The sequence below is a fragment of the Tupaia chinensis genome, unplaced genomic scaffold (genome assembly GCF_000334495.1).
Source record: "Tupaia chinensis unplaced genomic scaffold, TupChi_1.0 Scaffold149705_1, whole genome shotgun sequence".
NCBI lineage: Eukaryota > Metazoa > Chordata > Mammalia > Scandentia > Tupaiidae > Tupaia > Tupaia belangeri.
Window position 1 is genome coordinate 103,040 of NW_006209549.1, and position 16,245 is coordinate 119,284.

The 16,245-nt window shown below is 37.0% G+C and overlaps 1 protein-coding gene across 1 annotated transcript in view; it reads left to right on the plus strand.

The window, feature by feature from the left end:
• Positions 1 to 11,953, plus strand: part of LUZP2 (leucine zipper protein 2) — a gene marked incomplete at its 5' end in the record, with an annotated part of 113,897 nt that extends 101,944 nt beyond the window's left edge. Inside the window, 2 exon segments of the mRNA XM_006171518.2 lie at positions 10,778 to 10,855; positions 11,582 to 11,953. Of these exon segments, the coding sequence (XP_006171580.2) occupies positions 10,778 to 10,855; positions 11,582 to 11,686 (183 nt within the window).
• Between the last annotated feature and the right edge of the window lie 4,292 nt (positions 11,954 to 16,245).

Consider the following 16,245-nt stretch of genomic DNA (forward strand, 5'->3'; position numbering starts at 1 on the left):
ACAGGACTTTGCCTCATTTTCAGATAAAGAATCAGAACTTCAGTAAGTTAAAGTAACTTTCCCAAGTTCATGCAGTTACCAAGGGTAAAAGACTTTGTCTCAGTCTGTTTAGGCTGCTATAAAAAAATACTGTACACCAAGTTTCTGGAGGCGAGGATGTTCCAATCAAAGTGCTGTCAGAATAGGGGTCTGAGGAGGGCCCCCTGTGTCATACACACCCTACGTCTCCCTGTACCCTCACATGGTGAGAAGGGTAAGGAATCGCTCTGCGGCCTCTCTTTCTGTAAGGGCACTATCACCTTTCATGGACTTGCTGGCCTCGTGAGCTGTCACCTAGAGGTCCCTCCATCAGATACATCACCTTGGCGGTTAGGATTTCAACGTGAAATTTTAGGGGGACACAAATATTTAGAGTATAGCAGAATTTTATCCTTGAATGGGCTACCTCTTCATTCTGCTTACCTTGCTGTGATATCTACATTATCTCATTTCACTGTAATAACAAGATTTTGAATATAAACATCATTATTCCCATTTTACACCTGAGAAAAAGTGGGGTTAAGTTGTTATTTTTCAAACATCATACATAGGCAAATTCTGGCCTGAAGTAAAGTTTTCAACTCTGCAGAGATGTAGAAAATTGAGTGGAATCAGGAACCAAATAAAGATTTGGGGATTTTTCATTCATCTCCTTTCCTCTCTCATGCACTTATTCCTTGGGTTTCTCTCAAGATTTCTTTTGACAAACGTTCTTTTATATATATTTTTTCTATACTAAAATGTTATTTCTTTTTAGAAACATTGTTATAATAGTCTATTTTCTTTGTTGGCTTATTTATTGCAACGTCAAAATTTGAAGTTGAATTGTCCAGTGATGGTTATTGGTGTTTTATTTTCCAGTGAAATACTAAAGTCCAGGAACTTCAGTGTTCTTTGGGAAATGAAGCTGGGGCTTAAATTGATTTATGCATGACTCCAAAGCCTGTTCTTTGCATGTTTTCTGGGAGAGCTGATAATCTCTAGGAACTCCTTAGTACTAGAGTCTTCCCCGCCATGTTGCGTTTGTGTGTGGTTGATAATGAGCAAGGCTTGGGACCAGCAGATGACATAATGGTTACATTGCTGTACTCTTACATAGTCGACTACAATTTGAGTCCCAGACCACTGGCTTAAACTCACACCACACATGTTTGCATGCATTCCAAAAATCCCAAGAGGAGAATGGAGGAGAAGGGACTGCGGTGTGGTCATCCTCCGGAGGGGGGGGGGATTTCTTGCTTTCTGTCTCTCTTTCTCTCTCTGTCGTTTCAGCAAGTGCACTTGCCCTATAGCAAAACTCTCTTTAAAAAAATAAAAATAATGAGCGAGGCTTATCTTAATGAAATAGTTTTATTAATAACTTTTATGGTCATAATGTAACATTTTGTTAGATGGCAGTTTATTGTAAAAAAAAAATCAAGAGGGAGTGAATAATCATTTTAATAAAGATGTGTTTGGGAACCACAGTTAGTGTAATGGCTATGTCGCTGGACTCCCACGTAGTCAACCGCGGTTCGCGTCCCGGACTCGGTGGCTTAAAACTCACACTGGGCGCGTGTGCGTGCGTGCCCAAGATCCCGAGAGGAGAATGGAGGAGAAGGGATTGCGGTGTGGCCATCCCCCCTGGGGAGTGATTTCTCGCTTTCTGTCTCTCTGTCTCTCTCTGTCTGTCTGATGAGTGCATGCACCCTATAGCAAAAACCTCTTAAAAAGTAAATAAATAAAGATGTGTTTGTGTCTCATCCCACTTCATAATTTATAGACTCAGTCATGCTTATCCCTAGGCCCTGTGTAATTGAATGGGTCAGCTAAATATTGAAGTGGCCGGATTTGTGTATGACTTCCTAATCCATCTGCATATTTTATTACATGAGTCTGTAGATCTGAGTACTTTACTAATCAGGTTGAATTTTACCTAATTGAGATGATGGAAGTGTTTTGCAGAACTGGAATAGCCTTTAATTATACTGTTGTATGAAGTTCTCAAGACTGTTATTTAAACTTTTTCTTTCTTTTTAGACAGAAAAGAGTTCCTTTGTATAATTAATTTATTATGCACTATACCTCATTACATCTCTATCTATTCCTCCCCAGGGAAATTTATGCTCTTTAATTATTTATGCATGAGTAGAAATGACATCTGAACTTTTCCTTTTGTTTAAGAAATAAAGGATATGAGGTTCAAATGGATAGGAAAGAAAGCTCAAGTTTCCAGGCATTGTTCCAGTTTATGAATGTGTGGATTGCCCTATAGACCATTTATACAGTCAGTCAGTTTTTGTGTAGGTGGTAATATGTCATTTTGAAGTAACAGATCAACCTTGCTCCAAGAAAAGGAGGAACAAAAAGGAAATTTAATAAGAAAGAGGGCCAGCAGGGAGCATGCTGGTTAAGGCAACTAGATTCTACATGGACAAATATGTGGTTCAAGTCCTATATCTGGTAGCTTAAAATCATGCCTTGCTCCTTACTGAATTGGAACCAGTAAATGGCAACATGGTTACCCCACTGGACTCCCATGTAGTCTACCGCAGTTCGAGTCCCGGACCTGGAGGTTTAAAATTCATACCAGGCACGTGTACATACATGCCCAAGATCCCAACAGGGGAATAGAGAAGGGATTATGATGTTGCCATCCCCCCCTGAGGGAAAGGGTGATTTCTTACTTTCTGTCTCTCTGCCTCTCTCTGTCTCTCTAGTGAGTGATTTTGCCCTATAGCAAAAAAATCTCTCTCTCTCTCTCTCTTTCTCTCTCACACACAAAAAAATGGGACCAGCAGGTGGCAAAAATCTCTCTCTCTCTCTCTCTTCCTCTCTCTCTCTCTCTCAAAAATAAAAAAGGGACCAGTAGGTGGCCTGGTGGTTAAGGGTGCTGGACTCCCACATGGCCAACTGTGGTTCAAGTCCTGAACCTGGTAGCTCGCTTTCTCACTTTCTGTCTCTCTTTCACTTTCTCTCTCTTGCTCTGTCCCTCTCTGAAACTGAATGACTAAAGTACATGGAAACACAGTAAATGGTTGTGAATACGAGATATAGTGTGGGAAGATGGTGGGTGAAGGAGTAGAGTCTGAGAAAGGACATTAAGGAGAAAAGCAGAGAGGCAAAGCATTAATGGGACAAAGAAATGGGGTATTATCCATTGAAGATAACTTTAAAGTATTATCAACTGTGAGGAATGTACACATGTTGGAATATTCACTTTGCAAGCTAAATAACGTGATTGAATGTATAAAAGAACTTGAAATTTAAAAAAGCAAATAAAATTAAATAAAATAATACTTAAAATAGTAAAAATACTGAGTTATAAAAAAATAAAACCCCATGCCTTAAGTTATTTTATAATGTCTGTATGAATATATTTTTAAGGGTATTATAAAAGGAAAGAGAAAGGCATATATATATAAATGTTTTATGAGAAAAATAGCTTACCATTTTAATGATGATTTATAAATCTTTGGTGTAATTAGATCATTCATTTTCTTTCCATATCATGAGGATAGCATTGGGTTAAAAAATGCATATAAGAAAGTTAAACTAAATTTTGTCTCAAACTGAGTGAACCACGTGACTTATATAAACAACTACCATTTGTTAAATATACAAAGTGACTTCAAAAAGTTTATGGGAGAGGGAACCAGCAGTTAGCATAATGGCTATGTTGCTGGACTCCCACGTAGTTGACCACGGTTCGCGCCCCGGACCCGGTGGCTTAAAACTCACGCCGGGTGCGTGTGCGTGCGTGCCCAAGATCCCGAGAGGAGAATGGAGGAGAAGGGATTGCGGCGTGACCATCCCCCCTGGGGGGTGATTCCTCGCTTTCTGTCTCTCTGTCTCTCTCTGTCTGTCTGGCGAGCGCACACGCCCTATAGCAAAAACCTCTCCAAAAAAAAAAAAAATAGTTTATGGAAGACTAAAAGAGTTTATTTTGATGCAAAAAAAAAAAAATCCTCGAGACCCATGCGCTTTGTTCATAGTGTGCCTTTTCCATGAGTGCTGTGAGGACACCTCATGTCGTGGCCAGTCGCCTTCTAGGATTAGGTCACTGTGAAAGTCGGAATGCATTTTTGTATAGAAAAATATCTTATAACTGTCCCAATGACCTAATATAATGACAATAAAAGTGATAGAAAGGATTTTTTTCAATGGCAGTATGTCTCAGGTGTTTTGTTCAGGTTCCTTATCTGCATGTAACCCTCTCAGAAACCCCATGAACCCTATTCTTTTTTCTCATTAAATAAAAAGTGAATATCAGACTCAGGACCCAGAGAAGTTGATTTAAAACTTCTTGAAGGTACCAGATGTTTTTTGCAGTAAATGGTGTTTCTGGTCACATTTTATGTCAAAGTTGTTCACCACTCTGTGCCTGTGCCTAACCAGGCACCTGGAACAGTTATGGTTCAGTTTATTTTTATAAAGGGCTGAGTGAATCGACGTTATTCATAGTGTCTGCTGTTGTTGTCATCATTGCCTATAACATTCAATTTTATGCTCATCATTTTCATTGCTGCTACAATAGACAACATCCTGAGATCTCACTGAGAAAAGTACTTTGAATAATTTTCTTATTGGGAACCAGCAGTTAGCGTAATGGCTATGTCGCTGGACTCCCACGTAGTCGACTGCGGTTCGCGTCTCAGACCCGGTGGCTTAAATCTCACGCCGGGCGCGTGTGCGTGCGTGCCCAAGATCCCAAGAGGAGAATGGAGGAGAAGGGATTGCGGCGTGACCATCCCCCGTGGGGGGTGATTTCTCGCTTTCTGTCTCTATGTCTTTCTCTGTCTGTCTGGCGAGCACATGCGTCCTATAGCGAAAACCTCTCCAATAAATAAATAAATAAATAAGTAAATAAATAATTTTCTTATTTAATTCCTGTGGACATGTATAAGTTTTCCTCATTGAAAAAAAAGCCTACAAATTGAGATTGAGGAAAAAAGAGTAACTTTTCCCAGTCCATGAAACTAATAAACAGTCGATTTAAGATTTTGAACATGAGGTAAACACAGACTCCACCCCTTGGCCCATGGACATAACCACAACTTTATCCTGTTTAGTAATAAAATCTGTTATATAATAGGGATCTTAAAATTGTTCATGGAAAACATGTATTAATAAAAAACCATGTATGAATTTCAAAGTTTATTACACATGAGTAAACTTGAATTTTAATTTTATTTTTCCATAAACTATGTGAAGTCCCCTCATAAAGTAGCACTTTTTATCTCATCTCAAGAGTTATAATTCCATTTCACATTGTATCAGGAAGAATTAAAAGAATATTGAAAAATCAATACATAGTCCAAGTAGTATTGAGGAATGAGACAAAAAACACATTTGGTGTGCCAAAAAGTATTGAGGGTTTTTTGATATGTGTATTTACCAGTCATAACCCCAAAAATCTGGAAATCTGTCAGCAAAAGATTCTCTCTTTTTTTTGAGACAGAGATTTTTGCTATAGGGTATGTGCTTGCTGGAGAGACTGAGAGACAGAAAGCAAAAAGTTACCTCTCGGGTGTTGGGGAATGGCCACACCACAATCCCTTATCCTCCAGTCTCCCCTCAAGATTTTGGGCATGCGTGCACTCACATGTGTTTGAAGCCACTGAGTCAGGGACTTAAACTGTGGTTAGCCATGTGAGATTCTAACAATGTAACCATTATGGCATCTTCTGGTCCCATGATTTATTATTTTAATGCTCCTTCCTTTGCCTTGTGAGCCCTTGCTCTGGTTCATCAAGCTGAGTCTGATGGCTATGTTCCCACATCTCACACAACTCATTTAACAGTCTCCTGCCCCCTCATTACATCCATCTCCTCGGTCTTCTCTTCCTCCTCACTGACCACATCTGCTGCAACCATGGAGAGAAATGATGAAAATACGACACAACCTGCATCTTCCATTCTGTTTTGTTTTGTTATTTTCCAGAGGGTGCATGTGCTCACGAGAGACAGAGATATAGAAAGACAGAGAGAAGGGAGAAGAAAGCACCTCCATCCCCAGTGGGATGTGGTCATGGCACAATCCCAGGCAGAAAATGATTTACATAAAGCAGATGTGTGTATTTTACACTTTCAGCACAATTAATAATGGCCTGTGGCATACAATTGCTTTTATCAATGCAATGACTTTTGACCAATTTGTTTCATGAAAACTCAAATGATAAGAAAATACACATACCCTTTTTGTATCCTCATGTCAGTCATCACAGTTCTAATCTATAGTGAATGTATAAACAGCATTTCAATTGAAACAGAATTATCATTTTAAACTTATTTTACATATATATCTTATCTCTTATAGCACACTTTATGAAAGGTCACATAAAGCTATGAACAATAGAAAAGAGTAATTAATACTAGGCAGTTGAAGAAATTATACAAATGCTTTTTACACAACTTCAATATGTCACAAAAACATACTAAGCATATTGAATTTGTGCTTTTGATATGTATGGAAATGTGATGAATGTTATTATCTCTATTTTTTTTTTGTTTTCTTTCATTTTTACTTTGCTAGAGAGTACATGACTTGCCAGAGAGAACCAGAAAGAAAGGAGAAATGAGAAGCACTTTCGATTAGGGATGACCACATTGCAATCATTTTTTTTCCCATTTTTCCCTCTTTTGTAGATTTTGGGCACACATGCACATATGTACAGCATATTTTTTTCAAGCCCCTATGTCTGGACCTATAACAGTTGGTCATGTGGGTTCCAGCTGTCTTAGCCACCGTATCACTGGCTGATGACAATATCCTTGTTTCAAGAGGATGAAATCAGGGCCCATGAAGGTTATGAAGCGTCTGCTGATAGATATCAGTGAGTGGAAGAACTTAGACCTAAACTCAGATGTACTTGACCCCCAAGCTTGTGTTCTCACCTTTACTGAGGAGGCTCTGAACATGACCTGACAGCATTACACACTCATCTCTCTCTGATACGCTCTTTTGTATGTTTTTGTTCAAATAGTTCTTCTTTCTCCATTGGAATGTAATCTCTATCCAGGGCAAAGACCTCATTTTATTTCAACATTCTGTTAGGTTGTTGGGAAAGTCATGACGTGTTTTCCTATGCAAAAAATGTGTCATGCCTTTCCAGACAACTCAATATTTCCAACCTTAAAATACTGCCTGGATTACAGTAGAAACTCAATAAAGATGTATGCAGTGGTGATTAAAGTATAAAAACATGTTTGAAACTCAGTTTTGCTTTTAGTTCTCTGGAAGTTTATGGACAACAAAGGTAATTCAATAGACTGTCTAGATTTCATTTTTGTGGCCATGAAAAGAAAAAAAATCCATTTGCAAAGGTAAAAGCCATTTCAATAGCTTTTTTTTTTTTTTATAAAATCCTATCTTTTTAAGTAACATTCTTGACCACAGTTGCAGTAAGTGCATCTTTCATCCTATAATACAGCTTTTCTACATGAAGAGGTTTAAGACTCACAGTTTTCAAAGACAACTTCCCTAGAAGTAGGTCCTCTGGTGTAATTCTACATTAAGTGATTCCTAGCATAAATCTGAACCCATGTCCTTCTGGATAAATCTTAAAATATGTAAAGACAATGTAGTTTAATCTTGAAATCTCTATTTTCCAAAGTGTTTTTTCTTCCTTTCCTGACAAAGCAAAACATTAATTCAGATCATTTTTATGATTACTTTTACCTTTGTTAAAGAAGAACCATTCATAATAATGTCAAGGCATCCCCTCTGGTCAGCACTTTTTTTTCTCTATGTCTCTTTCTTGTGTTCTTCCTACTGTTCTTCTTTTTTTCTGTGTGGGAATTACGTAAGTATTGACAGAAGTTCGCATCAGTGAAAATTGGCCATGATTGTTTATAACCATGTACTCAGTTCTATGGAATTTTGAGTAATGTGGATCATATCTGCAACGAAGTGAGATAACTCTGAAGAAACCTTCCATTTGTGTTCAAACCAAATGAATGCCTGTTCCAGCGATGGTTCTGGGTTTAAGAGAATAGGTTTTTAAAGGCACAATACCTGCAAGGTATAATTACGTGGTCCCTGCCTCCATTGACTGTCTGAGAATCATAAGAATTTTATGAACTCCACCTCATGAAAGCTCCACAATGCCCATGGAGCACAGAAAAAGTAAATTTAAAGGTAGTGTTCACTATAGGATCAAAGTATAGGAAAGTTAGAACTGTCCTCCGGCCACATAACATTTTCTTTAATGTTGAAATTTAATAAGTTTCCATTGTTCAGATGATCAAAGGCTTGTCTCAAATGGCTGTGGCAGCATTAATGAAAGAACATACACCACAGCAAATTCTATTGTACTTTCCTCATGACAGCGACCTCAAATACTGCTCCACACATAAAGAGTTTTAAGGTCAAATAGATTTGGAAATGTTCTTATTATATACCTTCTTAAAGATTTATAATGCATTTCTGCATTATAACACAGTAGATTTTAAATTTCACTTGTGCATTTGAATTTCTGGGATACCGATTAAAACGCAAGCCCCATATTCATAGGATGAATTTCGCACCCAGGTATATTATTTATTTTTAACGATCACCTCATGTGATTGTGTGAACAGATCTTTTGGGATCAAAACTTTAAGAGGCCAAGAAAAAACTTTAAGGTATTGTATTTCAAAATTTTAGAGAACTACAGTAAGTAAAAATACTTAAAAATTTTCTCCAAATTTATACACTTATGAACTTCATTGTTCCCCAGTGCCTTTAGGGAAAACCTATACCATGCAGACTCCCATCTGCACAGAAATTTTTTGAGCTTGATTTCATATAATTATCTTAGTTAATTTTCAAAGACCAAATACAAGTAAAATAAAAACAAAAGCTAGCTAGTGTATTGCAATAAAAACAGAATAACTGTGTTTTCTAGGAAAATGTGGGATTCCAGTTCTCACTCAAATGTACACAACAAGAAAAATAAATCCCTTAGGTAGAGTAGAAAATTCCCTTACATATATGCTTAAAATTCTTTGGAATGTGGTAGTTAAAGTGTTGACTATCTATTTCTACTATTATAGCTATAGTACCACTTTTCCAGTCTTATTTAAAAGAAGGATTACATATTAATTTTGGAGCCCCTATCAAATATACTTAAATATGGTCACACAAAGAAAGCAGTCATTTAAAAATTCTAAAGGATTGAAATACTTCATGGTCTATGATTGTTTTATATTCATTCATTATTTATTCAGAGATTATGCATTGATCACTCGCCATCTGGTAGGCAACTAGCTGGGATCTAGGGGAGACCAAGGTTGCTCTTATCATAAAGGAACTCCCAATATACATGGGACTGCACACACTTATGCATTAAACAGTGGAAAGTGCTGAGGTCATTATAGGCTTCATACATTGGAAGCAGGGAGGTAAAACCAGGTCTACCTATTGCTGGAAAGGATGGCCTAGAGAGGGGTGAGTCTTCAGGATTTCACAGTGAAGAAAGACTTTTCTAAAGGTGAGATGGCATAAATATAGGCCGGAAGAGATAAGGCAAGGTGTTGTGTGTCCCAACATAGAGAAATGTGGTCTGAGAATAGAGAGCATTTCCAAATTAGTCTGAAATCTGAATTGGAGAAGGTTTAATGTTCTACACAACCTCCTTAGTGATCACATAGTCAGAACTTTTAGAATGCTAGAATTTAAAGGCAGGATATGTCTCCATCCCATTGACTCATTCAATGTCAGAATTATCCAGTGGTCATGGATTAGTAAATTCTTGGGCTCTGTTTTACAAATGGAAAAGATTACAGGAAAGTATACACATGCAAAAATGTAGATTCTTCCGTTACACGATTTTGTAGTTAGTTTAAAAGTGTGCTTTTAATATGGCCAGCCAGTGGGACGTTGGTTAAGGCAGCTGGATCCCCCCATAGCTGACTACACACTTTGAATCCCTGATCAGAAGCTTGAACAAGATGCTGGTCATGTGTGGATGCCCCAAATTCCAACAGGGTGAAGAAACGAAGAAGCAATTGCAGTGTGGCCACACCCCAGGGCACTTTCTGTTTTCTCTCACTCTCAGTCTGTCTCTGGCAAGTGCACACCCTCTGGCCATTTTTTTAAAGTGTGCTTGTAATAAAGAGGAAGATGAAAAGAAAGAAATGAAGGGAGAAAGCATGGCAGTAAAGAAAATAGGAAGGAAAGAAAGTAGGGAGAGTGGGAAGGAGGAAGGGAAGAGAAAATTCAGCATCATAACTTCAGTTAAAATAGAAATGAAGCCCAATTAGAAGGCTTTTTACCACTGCCAGCACTTTATCTTCCTCAAAACCAGTGAGACGCATAAGTAAGATGAGATTTTTCTGGTTGGTATTGGAGATCTCTTGTTTGACAAACTGTTGATCATATTATTTAAATTATTTTCTGACTTGCAATATTGGGGTTCTTGCAGGCACACAGATCATTGACATATTAAAATCTTATAGAACAGTGGCATCACAGACATAGTATTTTTATACTCTTACTTTCTTTTAACTTTGGACAGAAAAGGAACTTTCCATTGGAATGGCGTTTGTGGTAGCTCACTGCCCTAGGCACTGCCGAGATCCCCAAACTGAGCATGAATGCATGTGCTCTCCTCAGAATCCCCTTTGACACATGACGTTATCCCAGTTTGTCCTTCCAGCATGTATCAAAGTGATGGAAGATCCTCAATGGGGAGAATTTAGTGTAGGAGTTCTTCTGCCTCCTTTCATTGTTATTTAACTTCATTGACCTATTTTCAATTGCCATTTTTTTTTATAGGAAGGCAGAACCTGTTCAATGACACGCAAAGAGGGTCCCCCAAGTAATGCCAGTGCACAACCAGAGCCTGTCCTACAGGTATTACGTTTCATCGTTCATTTGTTTCTGTCGGAAAGCATGCTTTGGAGCCATTGGATTCACTGCTTTTCTCTCATTCCACCTGGATTAGGATCATGTGGTACCCTGAGTGCTTCCCTGTGTCTCTGCCACTAAGCTTTAGGTTTGATTAGATGAAGCCCTCAGAAAATCAAGCTCTCAGAAAGTCATGCACAACCAAGGAACACAACAAAAATAAGCAGAACAAAAACGGGTGTATTCCTTATGGGTACAGGAGATTCATGAAGACTTGGGGAAGCTGAGGAGGTGGAAAAAAACACATGTCTCCCTCAAAAACAGATGAGAACCAAATAAAACTTAAGAGTTTAATTACATATTTTCATTTGTACTGTTTTATATTTGACCAAAACTATCATGTCGTAGCAGTTCTTTCCTTAGGATTTAGTTCACCGAAGACAGTGTTTCTCAAATTATGGATTAGACTAATCAAGGTTGAGTTATTTAACCAAACTCTTCTCCAAAATAGTTTTCTCAAAATATCTTGCTGTTTTTAGATAAAATATTTTTATATACTTTTATTAAGTGGAGGTTTAATTATTTGTTTACCTTTGTTTTATTTTTGTCTGATATTAACTCTCTGTAATTATTGATTCAGAGATGAATTTTTATTTATATTCCATAAGAATTTGTTTTTTTAACCTTAATATATATTTATTCTCTAATTATCTTCTCTGTGTTGTTTGACAGAAATTACAGATGTCTCCTTGTTCTGAATGTGAGACAAAAAAAGCCCCAGAGAAACAGTTGGCCAGCTTTGAAGGGACAGCAGCTAGAGAAGAAAAAATTCTGTAACTACCAAGAAACTGTTGAAATCATCCATTTGCTATTGTCTTCATACTCTTTTTAGACCACAGGCTTGATGGAAATACTAAGTTTCTAAAGCATGCAACTTTTTTCACTTTTTATGTACCTTTATAAAATAGTCTATAAATTTTCCAAAAGATTCCGGGCCAATTATGACCTTTAAGCAATAACCTAATTGAAATGGATATCTTCAGTCATACATATTTCATTATCAGCAGTAAACTTGCCCAGTAAAAAAATTCATCTGTTTTTGAACTCAAGTGAAACCTAACACTTAATTCTGTTTCATTTGGATATGTAGTATTATTATGATCAAGTTGATGAAATCAATGCAATTACTGTATTCTATAATTGGTTGTTCCTCAACATCTTTAGAATCCTAATTCCAACAAACCATATTATAAAGTTTTTGGTTCTCTAGGCAATTGGAGTCACTTTCTTCAAGGTTGAATTTGTGTCAACCTGAGTACATTGTTTATGTGAGCATTATTATTGCTATTATTATTTTAGACTAATAATAAACATGCTGCCTAAATAGCGCCAAGCAATTCTGTCAAGGATTTAGTCAGTTAACAAAATTCTTGAAATGTCTTTGGCATAAGGTAGACAAAATGTTTGGATGAATAACTAAATGTCTGAAACAACGTATTACATTTTTGGCATCCTATAAACATATACTCTCTGTATGTCCACTGGAATTTCTCGAAAGTAGAAATCAAGTTATTTGAAATACTTGGGTTGACTTTTAGTATGAACTTGCATAGTGGAATATGCATGGGAGAAGGGTTCCAAAATACCAATACGTTAGCAGGTAAGATATGTTTCAAAATTTGTATTTGATAAAGTAAAGTAGGCATATAGGTCCAGTGAACCCAGATTTATATATTTTTTAAAAGTGAATGCATTATTAAAGCAAATCCATGACTGTGCTAATCTTTAAAATTGAGCTTCTACATCGAAATAACACTGACCATATAAATGCAGTCATGAATAATCTGAATATAGCTCACCAGCAACAGGAATTGACACTTGAATAGTTACTTGATTGATAACATCAGTGGAACATTGAACTTGCAGCTGCAAGTTAATGGGTTAACTAATCCCATTAGGTTATCTTCACTGTATATATATTCACTTCTGCTGTTTAGGCCCATTTTGCAGATGCAGGAAACATATAAAACCATTGTTTTTACAGAATAGGTCCCTGGAGCCAAAATTAATACCTGTGAACTAGTCAATCCTAGAAGAGAGTCAATAAAATATGTATTAACTGAAATCCATCATCTCTAGATAAACTTACATTCTGGGATATAGTGGCACTTTGAACAAGAACGACCTAGTCAAAGAAATTTAGTGATTGGGAGAGTTGGAAAATACCAGTAACTAATACTGTGGTATATTCATGTCGCAGTTCTACTTGCAGAGTAGTTCATTGTCATTTATTGGTATTTTCACATAAGAGGCCACCTGAGAAAGCTGAGAAATTTTACAGAGGTTCCAGAGAGTTTTCAGAGAAAGTGACTAGATAAAATTGAAGATCAAGGTCCAAAGCTCTTGCTGTCTTTTTCCCAGTTCTAAAAATCATTTAATTCTATAAGGGGGACTCTTATAGTCCTCCAGACCCTGTTTCCTATACTTTTCCCACTGCTACCAAGAGTTCTAACCCTCTCCATAGGTTTATGAAGATATCAATTTAGGTTCACTTTTCTACTCCCACCCTGGGTCCCAGTTCTCTCCTAACCAAATTATGGAAGTCAATCACTATTTAATCTTAACACAGCACAATTTGAGGCATCTATGGAACTAAAAAAAAGAAGAAGAAGAGGTTGACATTTTCTGAAACTATTAATGGTATATAACTTGTTGAAAGAGGAACATTTGGCTTAAAGTTAAAGTTTGAACAGCTTCATTAAATTCCTATTCTTCTATGTGAAAATGTAATCAATTTGGGTCAGCCAATGGTGTGGTAGTTAAGGTAGCTGGAACCCACATGACCAACTGTGTGGTTTAAGTCCCAGACCCAGCAGCCTCAAAAACACACTGGGCATGTGTGCCCAAAATCAAGAAAAGAGAATGGAAGGGAAGGGATTATGGCATGTCCATCCCCTGGGGGATGATTTCTCACATTCCCTCTCTTTGTTCATCTCCAGTGAGCTTATATGTCCTATAGCAAATAAGAAAAACAATTATTTTACCTTTCTTAATTCCTGGCATGAACAAGTTGGACTTTGAAACAGCATAATGTATTTCTTTTCCTTAAAGATACATAGCAGTATGCGTTCTTCACAGTTTATGCTGGTATATTCGTTGCATCATTTGTTCGAAAACAAAAACCTATAGCAAAATATCTCTATAAATTCTTTTAGGAAGTATTGTGGGAGTTCTTTTCAATAATTTCACATGAGATTTGTTTTGAGTATGTCCTCTGTACTTAAATGAATGCTTTTTGTTTTTCTGAATTCCTTAATTCCTTTAAAATGGGGCAAGAGAGGCTTAACTTGCTTTACTTACATGTACGGCTTTTGTCTATAAGAGGAAGCTGTTTATTATTTCTTTTAATTAGCAGCTTTATAAATAGATATTGTTTTGAGGAATTAATACACTAAGCATAACTATCCTCATATGGCAGAAAACATTAATCTCAAGGTTGACTGCAGATAATAAACCTATAATGAAGGCAGTAAGAGATTAAATGTTTTGCTGAATATGAATCAATTCCTACTAAGAAAAAAAAAACTTTCCAATGGAATAATTTGTTTAATATAGGTACTATCAGAATTTACATAAATTTTACTTTTCTCTAATTACTTAAAAATACTGTGATGCATTTGTTTCTAAGTTAGGAATTCTTTGGGATTTTGAGTTTCCTTGTACATGGAATAACTGGGTAAGTTACACCCATTTTTAAATGCATCAGACAGAGGAATGCCAACCCTGTCTATCCAATGCCAACAAGCTCAGAGGGAAAGTGAATAATCCAGTCACTCAGCTGGCTGTGGCTTTCAGGATAATCTCAAAAGATCTGAATACTGACAGTACTAAGTGGCTAACATTTTTTTCTTTTCATTTTCTAAATGGCTATTTAACATCACAGCACACAACGTGGTTTCATAAAATATACGTAGCTGCAAGTCTGAAACGGTTATATGTGAAGAAGACATTTACTGTTTTAGATGGACAATGTGGATTTCTGAACTAAAAAAACAATTGTGAACTTTATTATAATGGAATCTTTTATTTTTATAGCTCAGGTATGGTAATTAGCACTAATTGCAGCAGAGACGGAAATAGTTACTAATACTGTACAGTAGAGTTAGCTGGCCAGACCTAAAGAGAAATGAAAACACGCGTGTGATTACTTCGGGGACATTTTCTTAGTCATATGTACAGTCTTAAATTTCCCCAAAGTGTGTGTTCATCTGGATTGTGTTATACAATATGAATGGTTAAAAGATGAAGAATAAAAGGTACTGAAAGATGGTCTATTTTTGTTCAATAAATGTTTGTTGCCAGGGCTACAACATATATTATCCTACATAAGGTAATTCAAAAAGAAAATGTTAACATTAAAACTAGTGCTTATGGGGCCACCAGGCGGCATGGAAGTTAAGAGGCTGGATTCCCAAGGCCCAGGCATGGCAGCTAGTTTTCTCACTTTCCCTCTCTCTGTCTCCCTCTCTCTCTGGTGAGCACATGTGCACTGAAGCAAATTAAAAAATAAGAATGATAAATAATTTTTTTAAAAAATAGTGCTTACGGCATGTCCTATGACCTAGTGATAAGGGACTTGATCTCTATAGCCAAGTATAAATATAAAGCCCAGCTCCAGTGGCTTGAAAAATACACCTTGCATATGTACATGCCCCAAATTTCAAAGGGGTAAAGGAATGGAGAAGGGATTGCAGAATGACTAGGCCCCATTGGGGGATGAATTCTTTCTCTCTGGTGAGCACCCATACTTCTGGCAGTTAAAAGACAACAACAACAACAAATATAATTAGTGCTTGTTTCTGTGTGTCAGGATTAAAGCCTTTTTTTATAATGTCATCCAAGAAGTTTTTCAATCTTCCTTTGTCAATGCCTCAGAAATCTTTTCCTTTTATTTAATGTTTTTGTTTTTTCTAAGTTTTCAAAAGTCTATTTATGTATTTCTTGAGAGAGAGAAAAATGGAGTGCCAACCCAAACAGATTCCTCACGCCACAATCCACTCCCTGCCTCAACAAGCTGGGATCATGTGCATGTGCCCATGTCCCTGGAGTGCTCTGGGAGGTCTGGACCGGGCTGCAAACCCAGGACCTTTTTTATGTGAGTCTGGTTATCCTATCACTGTGCCACTGTCTACCTCCTCCCCTTTAAATAGAATTCCTTGGTGAGAAGGACTTTGTCTTTTATTTTCTGTCATTATTTATTTTTTTTTTATTTAAAATTTGAAGAATGACTTAGCCCGGGTTCTTTTGACACAAAGAGGAGCAGTAGCAATATGTTTAAGGGGCAGGTGAGGACAGGGTAGTAAAGAGTGAGTTATAAATCCACTGTTTTACTCTCC